Source organism: Strongylocentrotus purpuratus, unplaced genomic scaffold (assembly GCF_000002235.5).
Source record: "Strongylocentrotus purpuratus isolate Spur 01 unplaced genomic scaffold, Spur_5.0 spur5_scaffold_6, whole genome shotgun sequence".
Classification (NCBI taxonomy): domain Eukaryota; kingdom Metazoa; phylum Echinodermata; class Echinoidea; order Camarodonta; family Strongylocentrotidae; genus Strongylocentrotus; species Strongylocentrotus purpuratus.
Window position 1 is genome coordinate 40,355,598 of NW_022145612.1, and position 18,147 is coordinate 40,373,744.

General features: G+C 35.3%; 1 protein-coding gene across 2 annotated transcripts in view; it reads right to left on the bottom strand.

The window, feature by feature from the left end:
* Positions 1–6,725: 6,725 nt before the first annotated feature.
* Positions 6,726–18,147, bottom strand: part of LOC594484 (SLIT-ROBO Rho GTPase-activating protein 1) — an 81,892-nt gene continuing 70,470 nt past the window's right edge. The window contains exons 16-21 of one of the 2 annotated variants that reach the window (XM_011664051.2): positions 18,022–18,127; positions 17,380–17,592; positions 15,115–15,173; positions 13,973–14,147; positions 11,720–11,755; positions 7,129–7,238 (exon numbers count right to left, since the gene is read on the bottom strand). In XM_011664051.2, the coding sequence (XP_011662353.2) occupies positions 11,743–11,755; positions 13,973–14,147; positions 15,115–15,173; positions 17,380–17,592; positions 18,022–18,127 (566 nt within the window). In that variant the 3' untranslated portion in view covers positions 7,129–7,238; positions 11,720–11,742. Of the gene's footprint in view, positions 7,239–11,719; positions 11,756–13,972; positions 14,148–15,114; positions 15,174–17,379; positions 17,593–18,021; positions 18,128–18,147 lie in introns of both variants that reach the window. The other variant, XM_003724619.3, reaches the window with a different exon arrangement.

Genomic DNA, 18,147 nt, shown 5'->3' on the forward strand with positions numbered 1-18,147 from the left:
GATTTCTGTAGCTTATAACAGAAACTGTCATTTGTCACTAAGGAGAGGTTTTGTGAAATGCCCCCCTGGTTTGGAATGGGCTTTTTACAGGAGTTATCAAGGACAGTCATCTCAAGGTGGTGGGATCTGCAGAACTGTAAAAGACTCACAGGACTCACTGAATCTCAGAGGGATGCTTTGTCTGAATCGGTTGTTAGTTCATCAAAGCTTCAAGGAGTTCTTAGTTAGACCAGGCGGGTCTACAACTTGATCAAAGATTCTTTGTTAACCTTCCTCCTACCACAAACCCATACAAAAATCCCAGAAATGCCTCATTATTGTGATAATTAAAAAAAATTAAACGAGTGTTGACCAAACTTGGCCCAAGTATGTAAAACCTTAAAAAGAAAAAAATAATATTTGATCTTGTGAGGCCAGATGTTAAAGGGATAGTTGAGTTTTAATGCAGATTGCCAAAATTTCACACATTTTGGAGTCTAAAATTGCCTTCATAGTAATTTTAGGTCCTAAAAGAGCACTAGAAATGTCAAAAATAAGAATAAGAGCAATAACTATGTACTTTGAAGGCATTTCCGGTCTGAAACAAGAACTCAACTATCCCTTTAAAGGTCACAGAATCATTGATCAATGAATATGAACATAGATATAAATATGCAGAGGCATAGTAGAGACACGGTCTTATTTATCTTGTTGTGTATGATGTGATGATTGTTATACTTGTAATAATATTGGCTTCCAGGTAATTTGTCCTCTACGTTACCTACTACATCACAGATGATGTACTATACTTGATTTTGTGATACCTTCATATTCTGACTATGGGGTGTTTCAATAAAGGGTAGCTCGACTTTAGAAAATTAATGTACATGTTTACCAGCTGTGAAATTTATAGATTTACATGTATATGCTTTTGAATAAGGTTTCCAGGGTCACGGCCATCAAAGCAGTTCTGTCTTGAAAATTTTGAGCAATATTCACTATAAACATGACTGACAAAGAAAGCGGACAAAATAAACAGTTCCTCAGATGACAAAGGAACATCCCTTCACTGCTATTATGTAAAAAGGTGTAGAACAGGTGTCACATGCATATTCACCTTTTTACATAATAGCAGTGAAGGGATGTTCCTTTGTCTACCTGAGGAACTGTATATTTTGTCTGCTTTCTTTGTCTGTCATGTTCATAGTGATTACAGTTCATTCCCATTTAGCTATTTCATTTACCCCCAGATTTGCAGAAATGACATCGTCATTGGACTTGACTGCTCTTCCTAAATATCAAGAGTCTCGTGAAGAATGGGAAACGAACAAAACAATTACCTTCTGGGGTTTACCTTTGACTTTTTCAAATTTCAGTAGCCCACACTTGTGGCTTATTTGATTAAAATACAACTTTATATCCATGGAAAGCTGAATAAACATAGAATACAAATATGTTAAGGAATAGAAAATATTTTTCCTTTCAGTATTGCACTAATGCAAATTAAAACCTCGTTTTCAGCATCCCTTCAAATTGCGGGTCAACAGGGGTCACATTTGTAGCAGTTAGGTAGACGACATAACATGTGGACCTGATAGGCTCGCCATATAGCCGAGGCGATGAGCCGTGCTTAATGTATGCAAAGTCATGGTGAATATGCGTACTCCAAATAAGACGATTTCATCAAGTCGAATGCTAGTGTTTAAGTCAACAATTTCAAGTTAAACTTCAAAGACAATTTTTAAAGCTTTCGAGTTTTCAGAAAGCTGTAACTCCTCTGACAGACACGAAAATAACATATATTTGATATTATTGTAATCTATGGCCTATTTGCTTTCAGTTGATATGTAATTCATCTATTTTGTTCATCTAAATATGCACTGATCTATTCTACAACGACTTCAAATGTTGTGTGCTTGTCTCTCTATTTTTGTTTTCTCCTTGTGAACTATTCATTCTAATACCAATGTAAAGAAGAGTTTGAAACGACCAAATAAAAACGAAACAGAAGACAGAGGTTTCTTGTTAAATGCAAATTGTGCTCTAGTGTTATTTCAAGCCAATCCTCAAGATTCATAGAAATACAAAGTATTCATAACTATACACCTTTATGACAGCTGGAATAATAGAACCAGAGAAAAGAAGAGCACTATGAGATGAGTAAAAAAAAAAAAAAAAAGGACATAAAACAAGAATAAACAACACAAAGGTATGGCTTTGTTTGTTCTTTATATATGCAGAAAAGAAAAAATGGACTGTACATCGAGGTTGACATATATATTAAAAAAGAAAATCATATACTGTGTGTATTATGCACATATTCAAAATATATAGAGCAAATTTCTTCTTGCAACGTACAATAATAAATCCTACCTTCTATTTTTTTCAATATAGTTCATTCTGATTCGAATGTAGTTTTCTTTTGCACAAAATACAGTTGATAACCAGCATATACGACTTTGTATCGAGAAGTTTACGCTCCCTTCATTCCCCATGGGAGCTTAAATAAACTTCCACTGACTCTGGTAATGTTTTGTTATATTGCAAATTATAAATGTAGAATATATTAAATAACAGCCACAATAAAAAATAAAATTGAAATTCAATTCAATTCTAATTGATATCTTTAGGACTAGACCTACAAAGAAATGTTCATCTACATTTAATAGCAGGTGTGTGTTTAGTATCTTACTCTATTTTTATGTGACATCACACAAAATGGGATCTAGGCTATTATACTATCAATAAGCTACCATTAGTACAAAAGAAAAGTCAATTATCACTTCAATTAAAACACTTATGCGTGTCATTGATAGCTAGCATAGTAAGGTGTCACTAGTTTGTTTTCTTATCAAAATACTTTTAATTTAGTATGATTTGCAAAAGGAAGCACCGCATTTTATACCAAAAAGGCATAGATACTATCTTACAATTTGAACACCATGGTACTTGGTTTAATCAATTTAACATTCAGCAGAAACAATATATAACTGTGTGAACAACGGAAGAGACTTACATGGAAATAATATTAAACTCTTGCTCACTTAAATACCTATTAGAAATGCAGCTTAAATTTAACATCAAATTTAACATCATTTACTTTGAATGAAATATTTACATATCAGAAGGAAAAGAAATAAGTGAATGCGTCATAAGAGTACATCATACCTAATTTAAACCATTTCATCAAAATTTGCTTCAACATATTTCATAAATATTCAATAGTCTTCATCCCATCATATATATTTTTAAATAAAATTCAATCGATCAATTCCCACAAAGACAGAAAAATCATACTTTTGAATATGGAAGTGCAATTCCTTTCTGGAATCGCGAGAACCCAGCACAAATATGTCGTTGAATTTGGGCAGTTCTAAAATAGTCATTTCCCATTTCTACAAAATATATTTACACAAGAACTGCCATTTTTAATATGTATTGGTTCGTTTCATGTACAAAATATGAACAATCGGAAAACTTTTCATGTATACATTCCCCAATAATAATTTGCAATGGACATATCTCTGATACTTTCTGATAGGTGGACATATAACACTGGTGATACTGATTATAATAAAATATATCTGTTCTTATCATTCATATGCTGGAATGCTTACATTGAAATTGTACATTACATCCTGAATGGATAAATGCAGTAATTTCATGCCTAATTTGTTCACTATTTTGTTGTACATGTATATTTTTTTAAATCGTACACAATTTCTTATATAAAAATTATTCAACAACAAAAACCAAGGCTCATTTCAAAATAATGATTCGGTCATCTTAAGATCTAAACGGTGTCTCGCCACTGCAACAAGTCAAATGAAGACTTCAAAATAATCTTGGTGAAACTAAAATTAAAATGCTAAATTTCAAATCCAACTGCAAACTGAAAGGTTTTGTTTTAGTACATGTATTTCATTAAATAACCATCGCATGAAATTTAACAGAAGTAAAACGCTGGGGTTATTCTTAACTACAAAGTGATTTTTTTTTTTTTTGCAGTACTCATTATCCATATTGCATACACATACATGTATCTGTATGAGAAAACAAATGTGTGACAACATACTCTTAAATATATTTCATTTGCAGATTTTCATACTTAAAAATCTCCCTCATTGGAAACTTTTCTACATGCATATTCATAGAATAATTAACTGTAGATGACATAATATTAAAAATAAAAAATAGTTTTGTTGCTTCATAACTAATTGCAAATCTTGCATGTATTGTGCATAGCAAACAGTCTTCTTCCATTTTCACAGCTGTAAATACTGCACTGAACTACAACAGTCGTTTGTAAATATCGTCTTTACAGGAATCAATTTTACGGTAATAATTCATTGACAATGCATAACTCAGGAATGCAGATAACTTAATGTACACAGAAGAAATCTACAAGATGTTGCACAACAACACATCCATTCCATTCAACACAACCATTCCAGCGGTGCATAAGCAGTCAATATGCAACCCTCATCCTTCAACATAGATAATCCACATCTGTCACACTTTTTGGTCATCCATAACTTGATACTAAATGGGGAATAATATTGGAGAAGTATGTACACACCAACTTTAAATATTTCCATATCCTTAGACCCTACCGTACAGTAATAGTCTCCCAGCTGTGACAACGCACAACCAATACTAAGTACTTTTATAATGAATATAATATATGAAAATCAAACCCTGTGTCAACAGTAATCAAATGAAAATGCAAGAAAATATTTATAACAAAAACAATATGGTTCTCTAGTTTACAATGATCAGAAAAATGGATTTGACAAATATCTAAGAAAGAGAGAAGAAAAAAAAAGCACATGGAGTTTGGCACAATATCAGAGGCACCTTTGGGGTGGTTTGGGGAATTCTTGATGTTGGTCATTGGTGTAACATAAATGGATAATTCTTCAAGGAGGATAGGGGTGCATTTCAACAAGAGTATAACATGATGTACCATGAGACTGGAATTCCTTAAATATCTACCGGTATACTAAATTTGAATATATCACTTTATCCCGAAAAGGAAATTGAAGCAGAAAATCCATCAGAATAGATACTCTGCAGCATTTTCAGAATCGATTACTTTGAATGAAAAGCAAGCTGTACAGTGTAAGGAAGTACAGAGTTCAAAAAAATAACCTGATGGTTAAATGTCTAAAATAAGCCATATGTAGATTTTGATGAGAGCCTAAAAGGGTTCATTTACAGAGAGAGGGGGAGGGGGTCAGGTACCCTTTTAACACTCATTTATCCAGTTCACAGTGTTTAAAGGTGAACTATTTTAAGCTTAACAAAACAAAAACAATTATACTGCATGCTACTTTTGTACAACTCAAAATATCAAATGACAAGTACGAGGTCATCATTTTTTTTTAAGCCATCACCCGTGCATTATCAGATATTTTGCTTGCATACCATTCATTGCTCTGTGATCCTCGTCATTTTGACGACACTTGTCATTGAAGAGGCTGAAAAATCAATCAGAACAACAAAGGTGTTCCCACCTCTAAAGTTAAATTCTGGCTCAATGCTTACTTGATTTTTGTGGAAAAAATTTCAGATGAAAAAATCCAGCCAACTGGAAATAGTCATGTCTTACAAATCACCAATTGCATTTGCAATTGCAAGGTAACCGAATGATGAAGAAAAAAAAACTTCTCAATATTTAGATGTGTTTTTCAGAAGTATAAGATACTATTTTACCACACTCAAAAGTTTGATTATGAATACCGGGTAAATAATTAGTATATGAACATGTGTCCATGATACACTTTTAATCTCCATTATTGCCACATTTTATAGGTTTTGATAGTTATTACCTGCAGTATCACAGTGACTTCTTCTTGCCATTCTGTAACGGCAGACACTAAGCATTGTAACAAAAATATAGCAGCAGTGAAGATAAATCTTTCATGGATATTCGTTCAACCAACTGCTATCTAACACTAATCAAACTTTTGGATTCAGTCATCTTATATTTCTGATAAAGCAATTCTAAAAATGAAGAAAATTACTGCTTTTGTGTCATTCTGTTACCATGGAAAAGCCTAATACTGTAGTATAAAAATGTTAATTTTTCGAAACCATGATCATTAACTAATATAAACTGTTTTTCTGATATCATAAATACTACACTTTTCAGGATATTGATCTAAATGAAGAAGAATATGATGCCAGTTATTAACATATTTCTTACTCCAACAGAACAAAAAAAATGCCAAACTCTTGAGGAGAAGTACATGGGATGTCACATCTGGCTTGTGAGGGTACAGTGCTTTATAATACATGTGTGAGTCGGAATCTCATTACAATTGACATTCTTAGTGCTTAGAATAGACTCTGATTTGGTGGGGTAATTCCCTTGGCACTTACACCCAAGTACTCTGGGGTAAACATGGAATTCAAAAAAGCAACAGAAAAATTGGATACTATTTGCATGGTTTTAGACACGATTCAAATAAATTTCCAAAGTAGCATTGTTTCCCAAACAGTATCCAACTGGATAAGTCCTGTATATAATGGACAATATATACGTGTATAATGCAAGGCCATAAGTGTACTTAGGCTATTCAAGCATACAGGGGACCACTCAAGAAATGATGGAATAGAGATTTGGGGAAGTTAGATGCTTAAAGGCCGGCTGTACTAGTTTGGCCTGGAGGGATTAGACCACACAGCGTGGTCAGTGACAGGTGGCTATCTCATCAACTCGGCTCTTAATCAACATAAGAAAAAGAGGATCATGGTGGACCGACGGGCACCGATTAGGCATTGTCTCTATATAGAGGGAGCAAGTAGCTACAAGTAGGACAGTGGGGCTTTAAGAGAAAGAATGGCATGATAAATAACTTGACTGTATTGACTTAAAACTGACACTAGATTACTAAAGAGTTTGTGATTTCTCTGGCGATTGATTCCTGGTATTGAAAGATGTTTGGGGACGGTACGGTCTTGGTTTGACCGGTGGGGGCTTGCGTGTTGACCTTGACGACCCTGTGGGTGTGGTGGGCGTGGACGACGATGGGCCGACTGGAATACCTCTGAAGGGGGCGGAGGCAGGGGCGTGGAAGAGATGGGTTTTGGGGACGTCCCGTACAATGTCTGGCGTGGAAGCAGAGTTGTTGGTATCGTCGCCGCCACCGATCGTGGTGTGCCTTAGCTCGTCGCTGAGGTGACGAATGTGGTCAGGGCTGGCGGTTGTAGAGGAGGAGGTGCTGGTTGCCATACTCCCGGGCAATGACCTATCCCTGCACACAGACAAGAAGACAAAGTAGAAGGTTTTACAAATAACAATCATTCAAGGGACCCCATACTGAGATTAGGAGTCAACAAACTCTTGAGTGGATTATTGCTTAGGTGAATTAATCTGATGACTGGGTTCCCATTTCAGGTTGGATCAAGGTTGGATCAAGGTTGGATTAAGGTTTAGGGGTAGCATTGGAGATAGGTTTCCTTTTGGGACCAGTGTTGCAGTTATTGGTCTACGACTAGAGTTAGATACAGACATTGAAGCAATAGTCACCAGACATTAAATTGTAATATTGAATCGCTTTTTACATTGTTAAGGAGCAGGGCGAGGTGTTGTGTAACCTAAGAAGGTGTGGCATGCTGCCAGGGGTTTGTGGCAATAGCTGATACAGTCAAACCTGCTTTAGTGACCACCTGTCTACAAAGGCCACATTTGTTGTTTCCCTTAAAAATGGTTTCTCATTGAAACATGGTCTAAAGGAACCTGTCTACAAAGACCACTTTTTGTGTTTCCCTTAGGTGGTCACTATAGACAGGTTTGACTGTATATAAGTGATGCATAGGCAGACCAGAAAGAGTTCAATGGAAGGGACTGTGTTCCTGGATAATGTTAGAACGATCCTCAACCAGACAATACTCGTTATGATAATAATCTGAAATCCTTCAGAAAACTGCAACACACAGTTAACTCCCAGGTATGACCGTAGTATCAAGCTTCCCACCCACTGATATCGGAAGGCATTGAATGCAATGTGATAGCTACAAGCAGCTACTAAGCTAACTATCTTTCAATTTCAATATACATGAGATGATCGGGAAGACAACATCCTCAATGATGCACTGTGGGAGTACAACTGGGTTCAAAGTTCAAAGTGCCTTTCACAAAGGGGCATATCGGTGGGGACCCTTTTTACATTAAAGAGGCAACTTGGAAAATCTACAGGAAAGGAAGAATCATCGAAGTTTTTACTACAAATTGTATTTCTGATCTAGCAAGCATAAAGCATTATTAGGCCAACCAAGAGTGCATCTAAGTGTCAATCAATAGCCATTAATCTACATGACAAAACATCTTTGAATGGAGCATTGGTTTCTTGATCAACTATAGAGGGCGGTCCCCTTGGTGACTAGGAAGAGCTAGAGACTACGGGTAGGGCAACAACAAATGCATATTCCTCTAACTAAATAAAGACTACAAGAAACCCACATTCTTCTGCAACTGAAACCAAGGAGATAAAATAGCCATTGCCATTAATCTAGCTCATTAATCTAAACAACAAACCATCCTTTTTCAATGGAGCTATGGTTTCTTGATCGCCTATAAAGGGCCGTTACCTTGGTTAGGATAAGTGACTAAGGAGAGCTAGAGACTACGGGAAGGGAAACGACTAATGCATATTCCTCTAACTAAAGACTACAAGATACTCAAATTCGTTCGTAGTTCAAATCACAGGACATAAAATATACAAAATATTTATATATCTGTAATGACCCTAGATGGTCTGACACCCTTTAATATGTTCAAACATTTTGTACATCATGTATGTAATTTCTTATTTAGCCAATAAAACTGAAGCATGAAACTCATTTCTGCAACGGCCTGGGTTGTACCATTTGCTAATTTCGAAAAGTGGGGGCAAAAGCAAATTATTTACAAATTTAGAAATTATAATGAAATGTATCAAAGAAAGGGTCCTTATAAAATCAATCAGTTCATTTCAAGCAAGCGTATTACATAAAATATTGGTATTTGCAACATCATAATCATAAGATCTGTATAATACTGTATATATCGTTATATTGGTAAGAGAATTATGACACAGTCATTTGAAAAAGAAATGTGGCTTTTTAAAAAGATATTTGTAGTATACGTGTTGTGCACTCACAAAATATTGTGTGATAAATGTGCACTTTCAAAAAATTGAAAATGTCTTTTGTTTAAGTAATTAATTGACCATAATACCCATACTAATATCAGATGATAGACATATTAAAATGAAAATTAGAAACGCTAAAAAGAATATACTCCCGTTTAATTCATGAAGTACAACCAACTGTGTATGTAAAGGTTTTTTTTTTTAATCAAAGGTGATTCCTTCCACTGAATCTAGACTTTGAAAAGTGGAATATTCAAGAATACAACATTATATGCTGAATTTACTTGCAGTAACTACAAAAAAGGTAATGCAATATCAGCTAAATGATGCGTAATACAAAGCAGAAGACTCTCCTGATATTTAGTTGGTTTTGACAAAAGCAGAACAATGGGGGGACATGGATTTTAAGTCAAAGTTTGATCAAAATTTCAGAAAATTGAAAAAGAAAGTTATGGTTTTTTTAAATTGAAAACCACCAAACAAAAATTGGCAACTTTGTGATATGTCTTTTGAGGTCCTCTCCCATCTGCTCAGTACACAATATTTAATGAATATTTCATGATGAAGAAATATATATAAATATTTTTTTAATACAGAGGCTGTGTGTAAACATATGCAGTGATAATATCTGGAGGGGGGGGGGAGGGGCTAATATGATTATTTTTTATTGAGGAAATAGAAATGTATAATGTTTTTAGTACAAAGTCAATGGGAGAGATACTAGTGCTCACATGATGTCACAGAATTTTTACGATTTGTGTTTGATCAATTAAGACTTTAAAAAATTCACAACTTCCTTATTTTCATCGGATTGTGCTGTTCTCTAATTTTCTGCTTCTATCAAAACTAATTTGATATCAGGATGGAATTCCCCTTTAACCATTCAACGAAAATCATTCCACATTTTGCGGTTTGGCTCAATAACTTTTAATTCAGAGCCCTAAAACTATGCCAATTGCATGAGTAGAAGAATGGGCAAACATTTCTGCACACACTGCAGCTATTGTTGTTGCATGAATATATATTGTGTTTGATGCTAGGAATTTAAAAGAGGAAAATAAGCTTTAAAATTTCTTAAATCAGCAACATGTTGAGAGTTTAAAAATGATTGTTTTTTAATCAAAATTTGCCTTTTTTTACAACTTTTTAACAACATTCTTACCCTTGTATATTGTTTTCTGAGACATCAAATTTTATTTTAACGTTGTAGCAATAAACAAAAAAGATTCTTGTTGCCACTTTGAAGAATATATGATCAATTTAACCCTAACAATCAATCCTATTTCGAAAGGGTTAATTCTACACTTTAAAAAGTTTTAAAACCTCATCCGTCTGAATTAGGTCCATCTTGATTAAACGGTTATACAAAAATGGGTCCATGCCCATATCTACTAAGGATGCCATTCTTTGATGATTTATTATCATAGTTTTTTGTATTTCTTCATATTTTCAATTCAGGAGTATGTAACTTGATAGTGCTAACATATTTGGAGAGTGCAGTTTGATGTATATATTTGTATGATACTTGCTGAAACCAAATTTTTACGGTAATTGTTCTTGTTAGACCTGTCATTTGTAATGGAACCCATGATAATCACTAGAGCTTTCCAACAGAATGTGAATGAGAAGCTTGTTACACATGTGCTCTTGCAATAAAAGACTAATGGTTGTGAAGCTGTGAACCGATAAAATCTGTAAAATAAATATTGGTGAATGCGATACAATATTGTGAAAGAATTAAATTTCATTTCTTAGTGTTTACTACAAATGAGAGTTGACAAATGTGAAATTGATAATAACAAAAAAGATTTTTAAAAAAGATAAATGCGACTGCATCTCTAATATGACTCTGCCTAAATTCCTTTAAGATCATGGCTTCATATGAATGGACAGAAAACCTATACTTACATGTCAATCAATCTTTATGACCTTTGACCTGACAATCCCAAAATCTTATCACTTTGCTTCCTACAGTGATGCATACAAGATGCAGGTTAAAGTTCATTGCTAAAATAGTAATTGAGTTGGTCATGTCAAAGTTTTTTAAAAACCTTTATAGTTTTATGTAAATTCACTTGCTGACCTATGACATTTGACCTTCGTTTAGCCTAAATCTTATAAATTTTCTCACTATGGTGATGCACACTAACTTATATTTACCTCAAGTGGTTCTTGAGATAACGAGAAAGCAGGACAGACAAACGGAGGCATAACAATGAAAAGCAACCTACACATACACACATTTACTTTTAAACTTGACAAAATTTAATTTTCTTTGTGTTTGTTTCATTTTATTTAATTATTTTAATGAAAAGGATTTCAGATATATTTGTGAGGGTGACCTTCAAAGGCCTACATGTATTGTAAAGCGTCTCAATACTGTAAAAAATGGTAAAATCTCATGAACACGATTTCAATACTGAAATGATTCTGTTTATATCAACAGCAGGATTTTAGCTCCACCGATATATATATATATATCCCAACAACAAAAAAATCATCATCATGCAATTTGAATGTGAATATTAGCATGCAACTTTTCTTTTGATTAGTTAGTTGTTTCAGATAATGCAGGGGGTGATAGGCATAGACTGCTACCTCACCTTGGGTTTCTCTTACAATAGAATCATAACTGAGCTCTGTCAGGGGTAAATAAGTAAAAGCAGCAGCCATTTGGTTAGGATTTAATAGTCTTTTTCTGCTTCACACTGTTATTACATGGATATCACAGCATGAAAAAAGAAGAGCAATTTCCATTTTCCAGTATTCTCTAACTAACATATCATGCATATTAATTCTGAAGACAAAGAGCATATATATATATCTGCCAAATTTAGAACATCACTTTGGGACACATGCATAACAACTGCTATGGTGGTGGCCGAGGGGTCGTTTTGAAAAAGTGTACAGGTATTTTTATATTCCATGCACATGTTCAAACACATGCAAATTTGAAAAGGTAATCATGGTCAATATGATTCAATAAAGCTTTCCTTCTGTTGAAGTTTATTTAAAAAGAGAAAAGACACATTGCTGTAGTTGCCTAATTTTTATTCACTAGCTGCAAAAACTTTTTTCCTCATTCCACATGCCAGAAATCTGATCTTATTCAAAAGGTAGATGTATGATACACATAAGAATAACTAAAATGAATTATGAGATCTACAAACGAAATCTGTGAAATAAAAAGGAGGTGAAAATGATGAGCTTCTGATCACATGTAACAACAACAAACTAAAACCATAATTCAGAACAGAGTGCCACATCCCTTTTCAATATATGATCTTCTCATAACTTTGTTTGCATCCATTCAAACAGAAAATAATTTCATTCTTGCACGGAATTTGGAAAGCCCTACTGTGCTGCAGAGAGATGGAACTCAAAACAAAACATTCATCTTCTAAATGTGTTTTTAAACTGTTAACTGCAAAACTGCTAAACTACAATGATTACTAGCAAAAGAAAATCTAGTTAGTAAATTGGTTAGCACTCCCTCAACCTCTTTTTGTTTCCTTTGCCCTACAAAATTACCATTTACAATCAGTAGTAACCCCTCCAAAGCCTAAAGGGCATTGCATGTAATTAGACTATGACCACTTTGGAAGAAATCGCATTTGTGCATTGGAAACTATGGAAAATTTGAGAAGCAAAATTGTCCTGATCGAGGTTCTGATTGGCCGTATGGAGAGTACAGCTGATATCTTTGGGTATTTAACAGGTATGTACTCCAGTCGGAGAAAACGTCTACTGGGCTACAAATCAGGGCAATAATGGTGTGGCAGTATAACTATCTAAGATCCAGAATTTCTTCTTTTTTGACAGGGTGTCTTAGACCAGCTGTATTAAACAGCATGTTATTATTGATAGGATTGTTCCAAATTTGAATCAGAATGGGTCTCATTAATAATCTTTTACATCAAAGCCGAGTTTGGTCGGGCAACATTTGCTTCAAGTTTCACTTTGTCAATGATCGAAGGCAAGGGTTAGCACTTCCAAGTTTAGGTTTATGCTTAGGGTTAGGTATAATGCTCGGTCCAATCTTGAAGGTTAGACCTTGAGTTTAGGGTTAGCACTTCCAAGTTTAGGTTTAGGGTTATGCTTAGGGTTATGCTTAGGGTTAGGTATAATGCTCGGTCAAATCTTGAAGTTAAGACCTTGAGTTTAGGGTTAGCACTTCCAAGCTTAGGTTTAGGGTTATGCTTAGGGTTAGGTATAATGCTCAGTCCAATCTTGAAGTTTAGACCTTGAGTTTAGGGTTAGCACTTCCAAGTTTAGGTTTAGGGTTATGCTTAGGGTTAGGTATAATGCTCGGTCCAATCTTGAAGTTTAGACCTTGAGTTTAGGGTTAGCACTTCCAAGTTTAGGTTTAGGGTTATGCTTAGGGTTAGGTATAATGCTTGGTCCAATCTTGAAGTTTAGACCTTGAGTTTAGGGTTAGCACTTCCAAGTTTAGGTTTACGGTTATGCTTAGGGTTAGGTATAATACTCGGTCAAATCTTGAAGTTTAGACCTTGAGTTTAGGGTTAGCACTTCCAAGTTTAGGTTTAGGGTTATGCTTAGGGTTAGGTATAATGCTCGGTCCAATCTCAAAGTTTAGACCTTGAGTTTAGATAAGGCTACAAAATGACCATGGAACAATTGCTGCCTGGAGAATTATGTATTAGAGTTACTGCCAGAAAATTAAGCTTTTAAGGTTAGGTATAATGTACGGTCCAATTTTGAAGTTTGGACCTTGTTCAATGCTACAAAAAGATAACAGTACAATTTTCATCAGAGCATCAGAAAGTTGTGCAGTGGAAGGTTAGATCTACAATAGCCCACAAATACATGCGGCATCAATGAGAGGAGAGACTTACATATCTTGTAGGTTGATATATGATTGCTGAACAAGGCCGTGCTGATCACCTAGAGCACCCTTCCACCACTGGTCATCCACCCTTACATAGAGCTTTAGGGAATCCCCCCTGGTAAAAGTGAGCTCATCAGGGGATTTCCCTATGTAATCTTCCTTGGCTGTAGCTAAGAGAGGCACTGCAAGAGAGGAGGTAATGGGTGAATATAACAAAAAAGACTTTTCCAAAACACCTTTGAAATGTGTTATGTTGCCTTTTTTTATTGTCATCTATCTAAATGATCTATTTAAATGCATTTTTTCAGTGTCATTTAGTACATTTACAACTTGTCTATTCCAAGGTGCATTAAAAGAAGTGCTTGTTATTAATGAAAAATCACAGCGTTGGGAAGTCCCAAAGTAGATGATTCTTTGACTCAAGTACCAGTTTATTGAGCAAGATAATTCACAGAACATACATTGGCAAGGCATTAATCCACATTTGCAACTCAATACCCAAGAGAGAAATGGGGTAGGATGAGGAAAGCATTTGTGTTAGTAATTGCCATATGCCCTCACGGTAACCATATGGTAGGAATACTCCCCAGGGAGTGGAGATGGTGCATATTGTGCGTGAATGAATCCGATGCCTGGGGTGATAATATCTGTAAAACGCTTAGAGACAGTATTCCGTATTAAGCGCTTTTAACCCAGATTAAAATTATTATTATAACCATGTAGCATTTGTTTGTTGAGTGAGAGAAGGACATTAACTCTATGGAAAATGATGTGAGATAATGCACTTCAGGCTCTTTGCAGATTATTTAACTTCACCAGTTAAAGTAGTAAGAGAACAATAACATCCACCTTTTTAGAGCAATCTTCTTCTTTTTTTTTACCATCTAAAGACTTTTTCTAAATGAGATTAGAAGTATATGTAAGAATGCAACTAATCTAATGATTGTCACTGCACTTACTTCACAATCAACCTGCTTTATTGCTTCTATTTTTTTTTTGCTTTTTTTTTTTTTTTTTTAAATATTTTTTTTAAAATGCATTTTATGCCAATGAAATTATCCGCACTTATGAGTGATCTAATGAACATCTTTGAGTCTTAAAAAGGAAGGAACTATGAACTATGAACTATGAATTGTAGATGAGGCTTACTATCATTATCTGTTTCATCAGCAACTGACTCGGGAATGGTCTCTAAGCTTCCTGTGGGGCTGAGAGAGAGAAAAAGAAAAACCATAATTACACGTAGATAAAACCTTTACTTTTGATAATGATCAATATTTAAACTTGACACCAAACTCTTCATGATTTTTTATTTTATTACTTTGCATTATTCCATGAACACAAGAACAGGTAGTTGAACAAGAAGATAAGTCCATTAAAAAGTAAGTTCAGAGTGCTTGCATGGATTTTTTTTAATTTCTCTTTCAAACAGGTGCCTCCACTAAGACAGGTGCCCCACGATGTTCACATATCCAGAGTAAATGAATGAAGGAAGAGAATGAAAAAGTGATAATGGATGATGTATGAATTTGACTTGGAGATGTACCTACCCCAGCCGATGTCATTTTCTGCACCCCTCCGAATTACGGGTCAACAGGGGTCAAATTTGCAGCAGTTATATTGACAACATGTAGACGTGATTGGCTCGCCAGGCAAAGTACTCCTGATAAGATGATGTCTTCGAGTCGATAGTTTTTTGGTCAACAATTTCAAAGCTCAACTTCAAAGACAATTTTCAAAGCCTTAGATTTCCAGTTTTCAGAAAGTTGTAACCCCTCTGACAGACATGAAAAATCAATTAATTGCAACCCAAACACTAACCCTCTGTTTGACAAAATTAAGCCTGGAACACATGATGCCCAACCAGATGTCACATCTCAAAATTGGAATATGCCAGCTGAGGGCCCTGTAACATTAAATCAACCTACAATCAATTGCAAAAGTTATTGTATCTCCATTCTTATTAAATATAATAATAATAATACCTTTGAACAATTTGTTTCATTCTATGACATAATTCTAATTTAAATTTACAACTAATCAGAAAGATACCTAAAGAGTTGCATTTAAACGCAACTCTAAAAAACAAACGCAAGTCCTAACAAGGGAAACGCTCTCGGCGGGCTCGCCTGCATAACGCAATTCAATATGATAAACCAGAACGTCAATGACGTAGCGCTCATCCGCATCTCGCAACAACAAATATCCTAAATTTTATGTGGTACACTTTTGAACTGGTCAAAAAATAAAAATTTGATGCCCTGGAAGGTACATAATTTCATTTCATTTGCATAAAGTACCATAAATAATCAATGGAGCAAAATCTCACGATTCTGTGTAGAAGTTTAGTGTTCCAAATTTAGCTCTACCAGATAAGGCAAACCAAATCAAAATCGGTCAAGAAATGAGGGAAAAGAAGCAATTTTTGTTATTTTTGGAATAAATTTTGCAATTCTGTGTAGATGTTTAGTGTTCCAAAGTTAGCTCTACGATATAAAGCAAACCAAATCAAAATCGGTCTAGAAATGAAGGAGAAGAAGCCTTTTTTGTGATTTCGAATAAATTTGCATAAATTAGCATAGATAATGAATTTCACGATTCTGTGTAGAAATTTTAAATCCCCTTCCTAGCCCTATCATATGAAACAATCAGAATCAAAATCGGTTGAAAAATAACGAAGAAGAAGCATTTTGAAAATCTTGATGTTGATGCCACAACAAAGTCTAAGTTTGTTGACCTTAAATGACCTTTGACCTTAACTTAGTGACCTGAAATTCTACTAACATGATTGGGGAGACTTGATAACCCTATAGTCCAAGTTTCATTGACTAAGAACTTATACTTTCAAAATTATATCAAAAATTCAAAAACTTAACCTTAGGTTAAGTTTTCAATGATGATGATACAACATAGTCCAAGTCTGTTGACCTGAAATGACCTTTGACCTTGACTTTGTGATCTGAAATTCTACTCACATGATTGGGGATACTTGATTACCCTATAGTCAAAGTTTCATTGACTAAGAACTTATACTTTCAAAATTATATCAAAAATTCAAAAACTTAACCTTAGGTTAAGTTTTTGTTGACGCCGCCGCCGTCACCGGAAAAGCGGCGCCTATGTCTCGCTTTTTTGCTACGCAGGCGAGACAAAAATCAAACGCAGCATTGCATTTCATTGCATAAGAGTTGCGTTTGATTTCAATCACAACTCTCTTTTTGCAATGCGCATTTGCGTTTGATTGCAAGTTGCGTATGATATTTGCGTTTGATCCGAGTTGCGATCAATCGTAACTTGACTTTTATGCAAGAGGGCCCCGATAGAGGAGATGTGATCACTTTCGGGAGATACAATTGATTGTAACTCATTATGTTAGGAGGGCTGGCCTAGGAGGAGATGAAGAATGAAGTCTACCTGATATCAGCATTGTTGCCACTCCGGTAACGTGGACCAGGCTCGGTCGGAAAGATCTCATTCTGGAAGAGGATCATGGTGTCGACCAGGTCGTTGATGTTGGCCTGGTAGTACACCTCATCGTAGCCCGCAGGAGGTCGTATCAGGGTCGGCCCAAAACACAAGGCCAGGTTGTGAGAGTCCATCATGTGCTCGTCGCTGTACTGAGATAGGCTGAAGAACAAAAACATAACAGATTAAGAAAATACTTTATCCTTGTGCAGAAACGATGTGATAAGCAACAACGTTATTTTGTTTTTTTGATGACATAAGTGTAATTAGATGCTGCTTATAACTATCAGCTTGCATGGTGATGTAGATATACAGTAGGCTTACGGTGGCACCATGTGAGAGAGGGGGAGGATTTGGAAGACCTGGAAAGGACTCTCAGTAATCTTTTTTTGAGTGAGTGAGTGTAGTCCTGAAAAATGCTGTTGGTTATCTTTCTTAGCTTATAGTTCTAAGGAGAACTATAGCGCCGGTTGGAGAGGATGGGTAGTAGGAGTAGCTCGACGTTTTGAACAGGTTGACTATCCGTCGTCAGGAGTGGGGAATGGCCGGCGTGCGTGAGCTTAAGCTTATGTCAAGACATACCGTACTTACCTTTTTAGGAACGCAAAGAGATATCTCATGATAACCATGACTGGGACTGGCACCTTAGAAATCAGCTCTGCTAACATATCTATTCTCTCCTTCCCGCAGGGTAGTTCTGTAAGAAACCAAAGACAG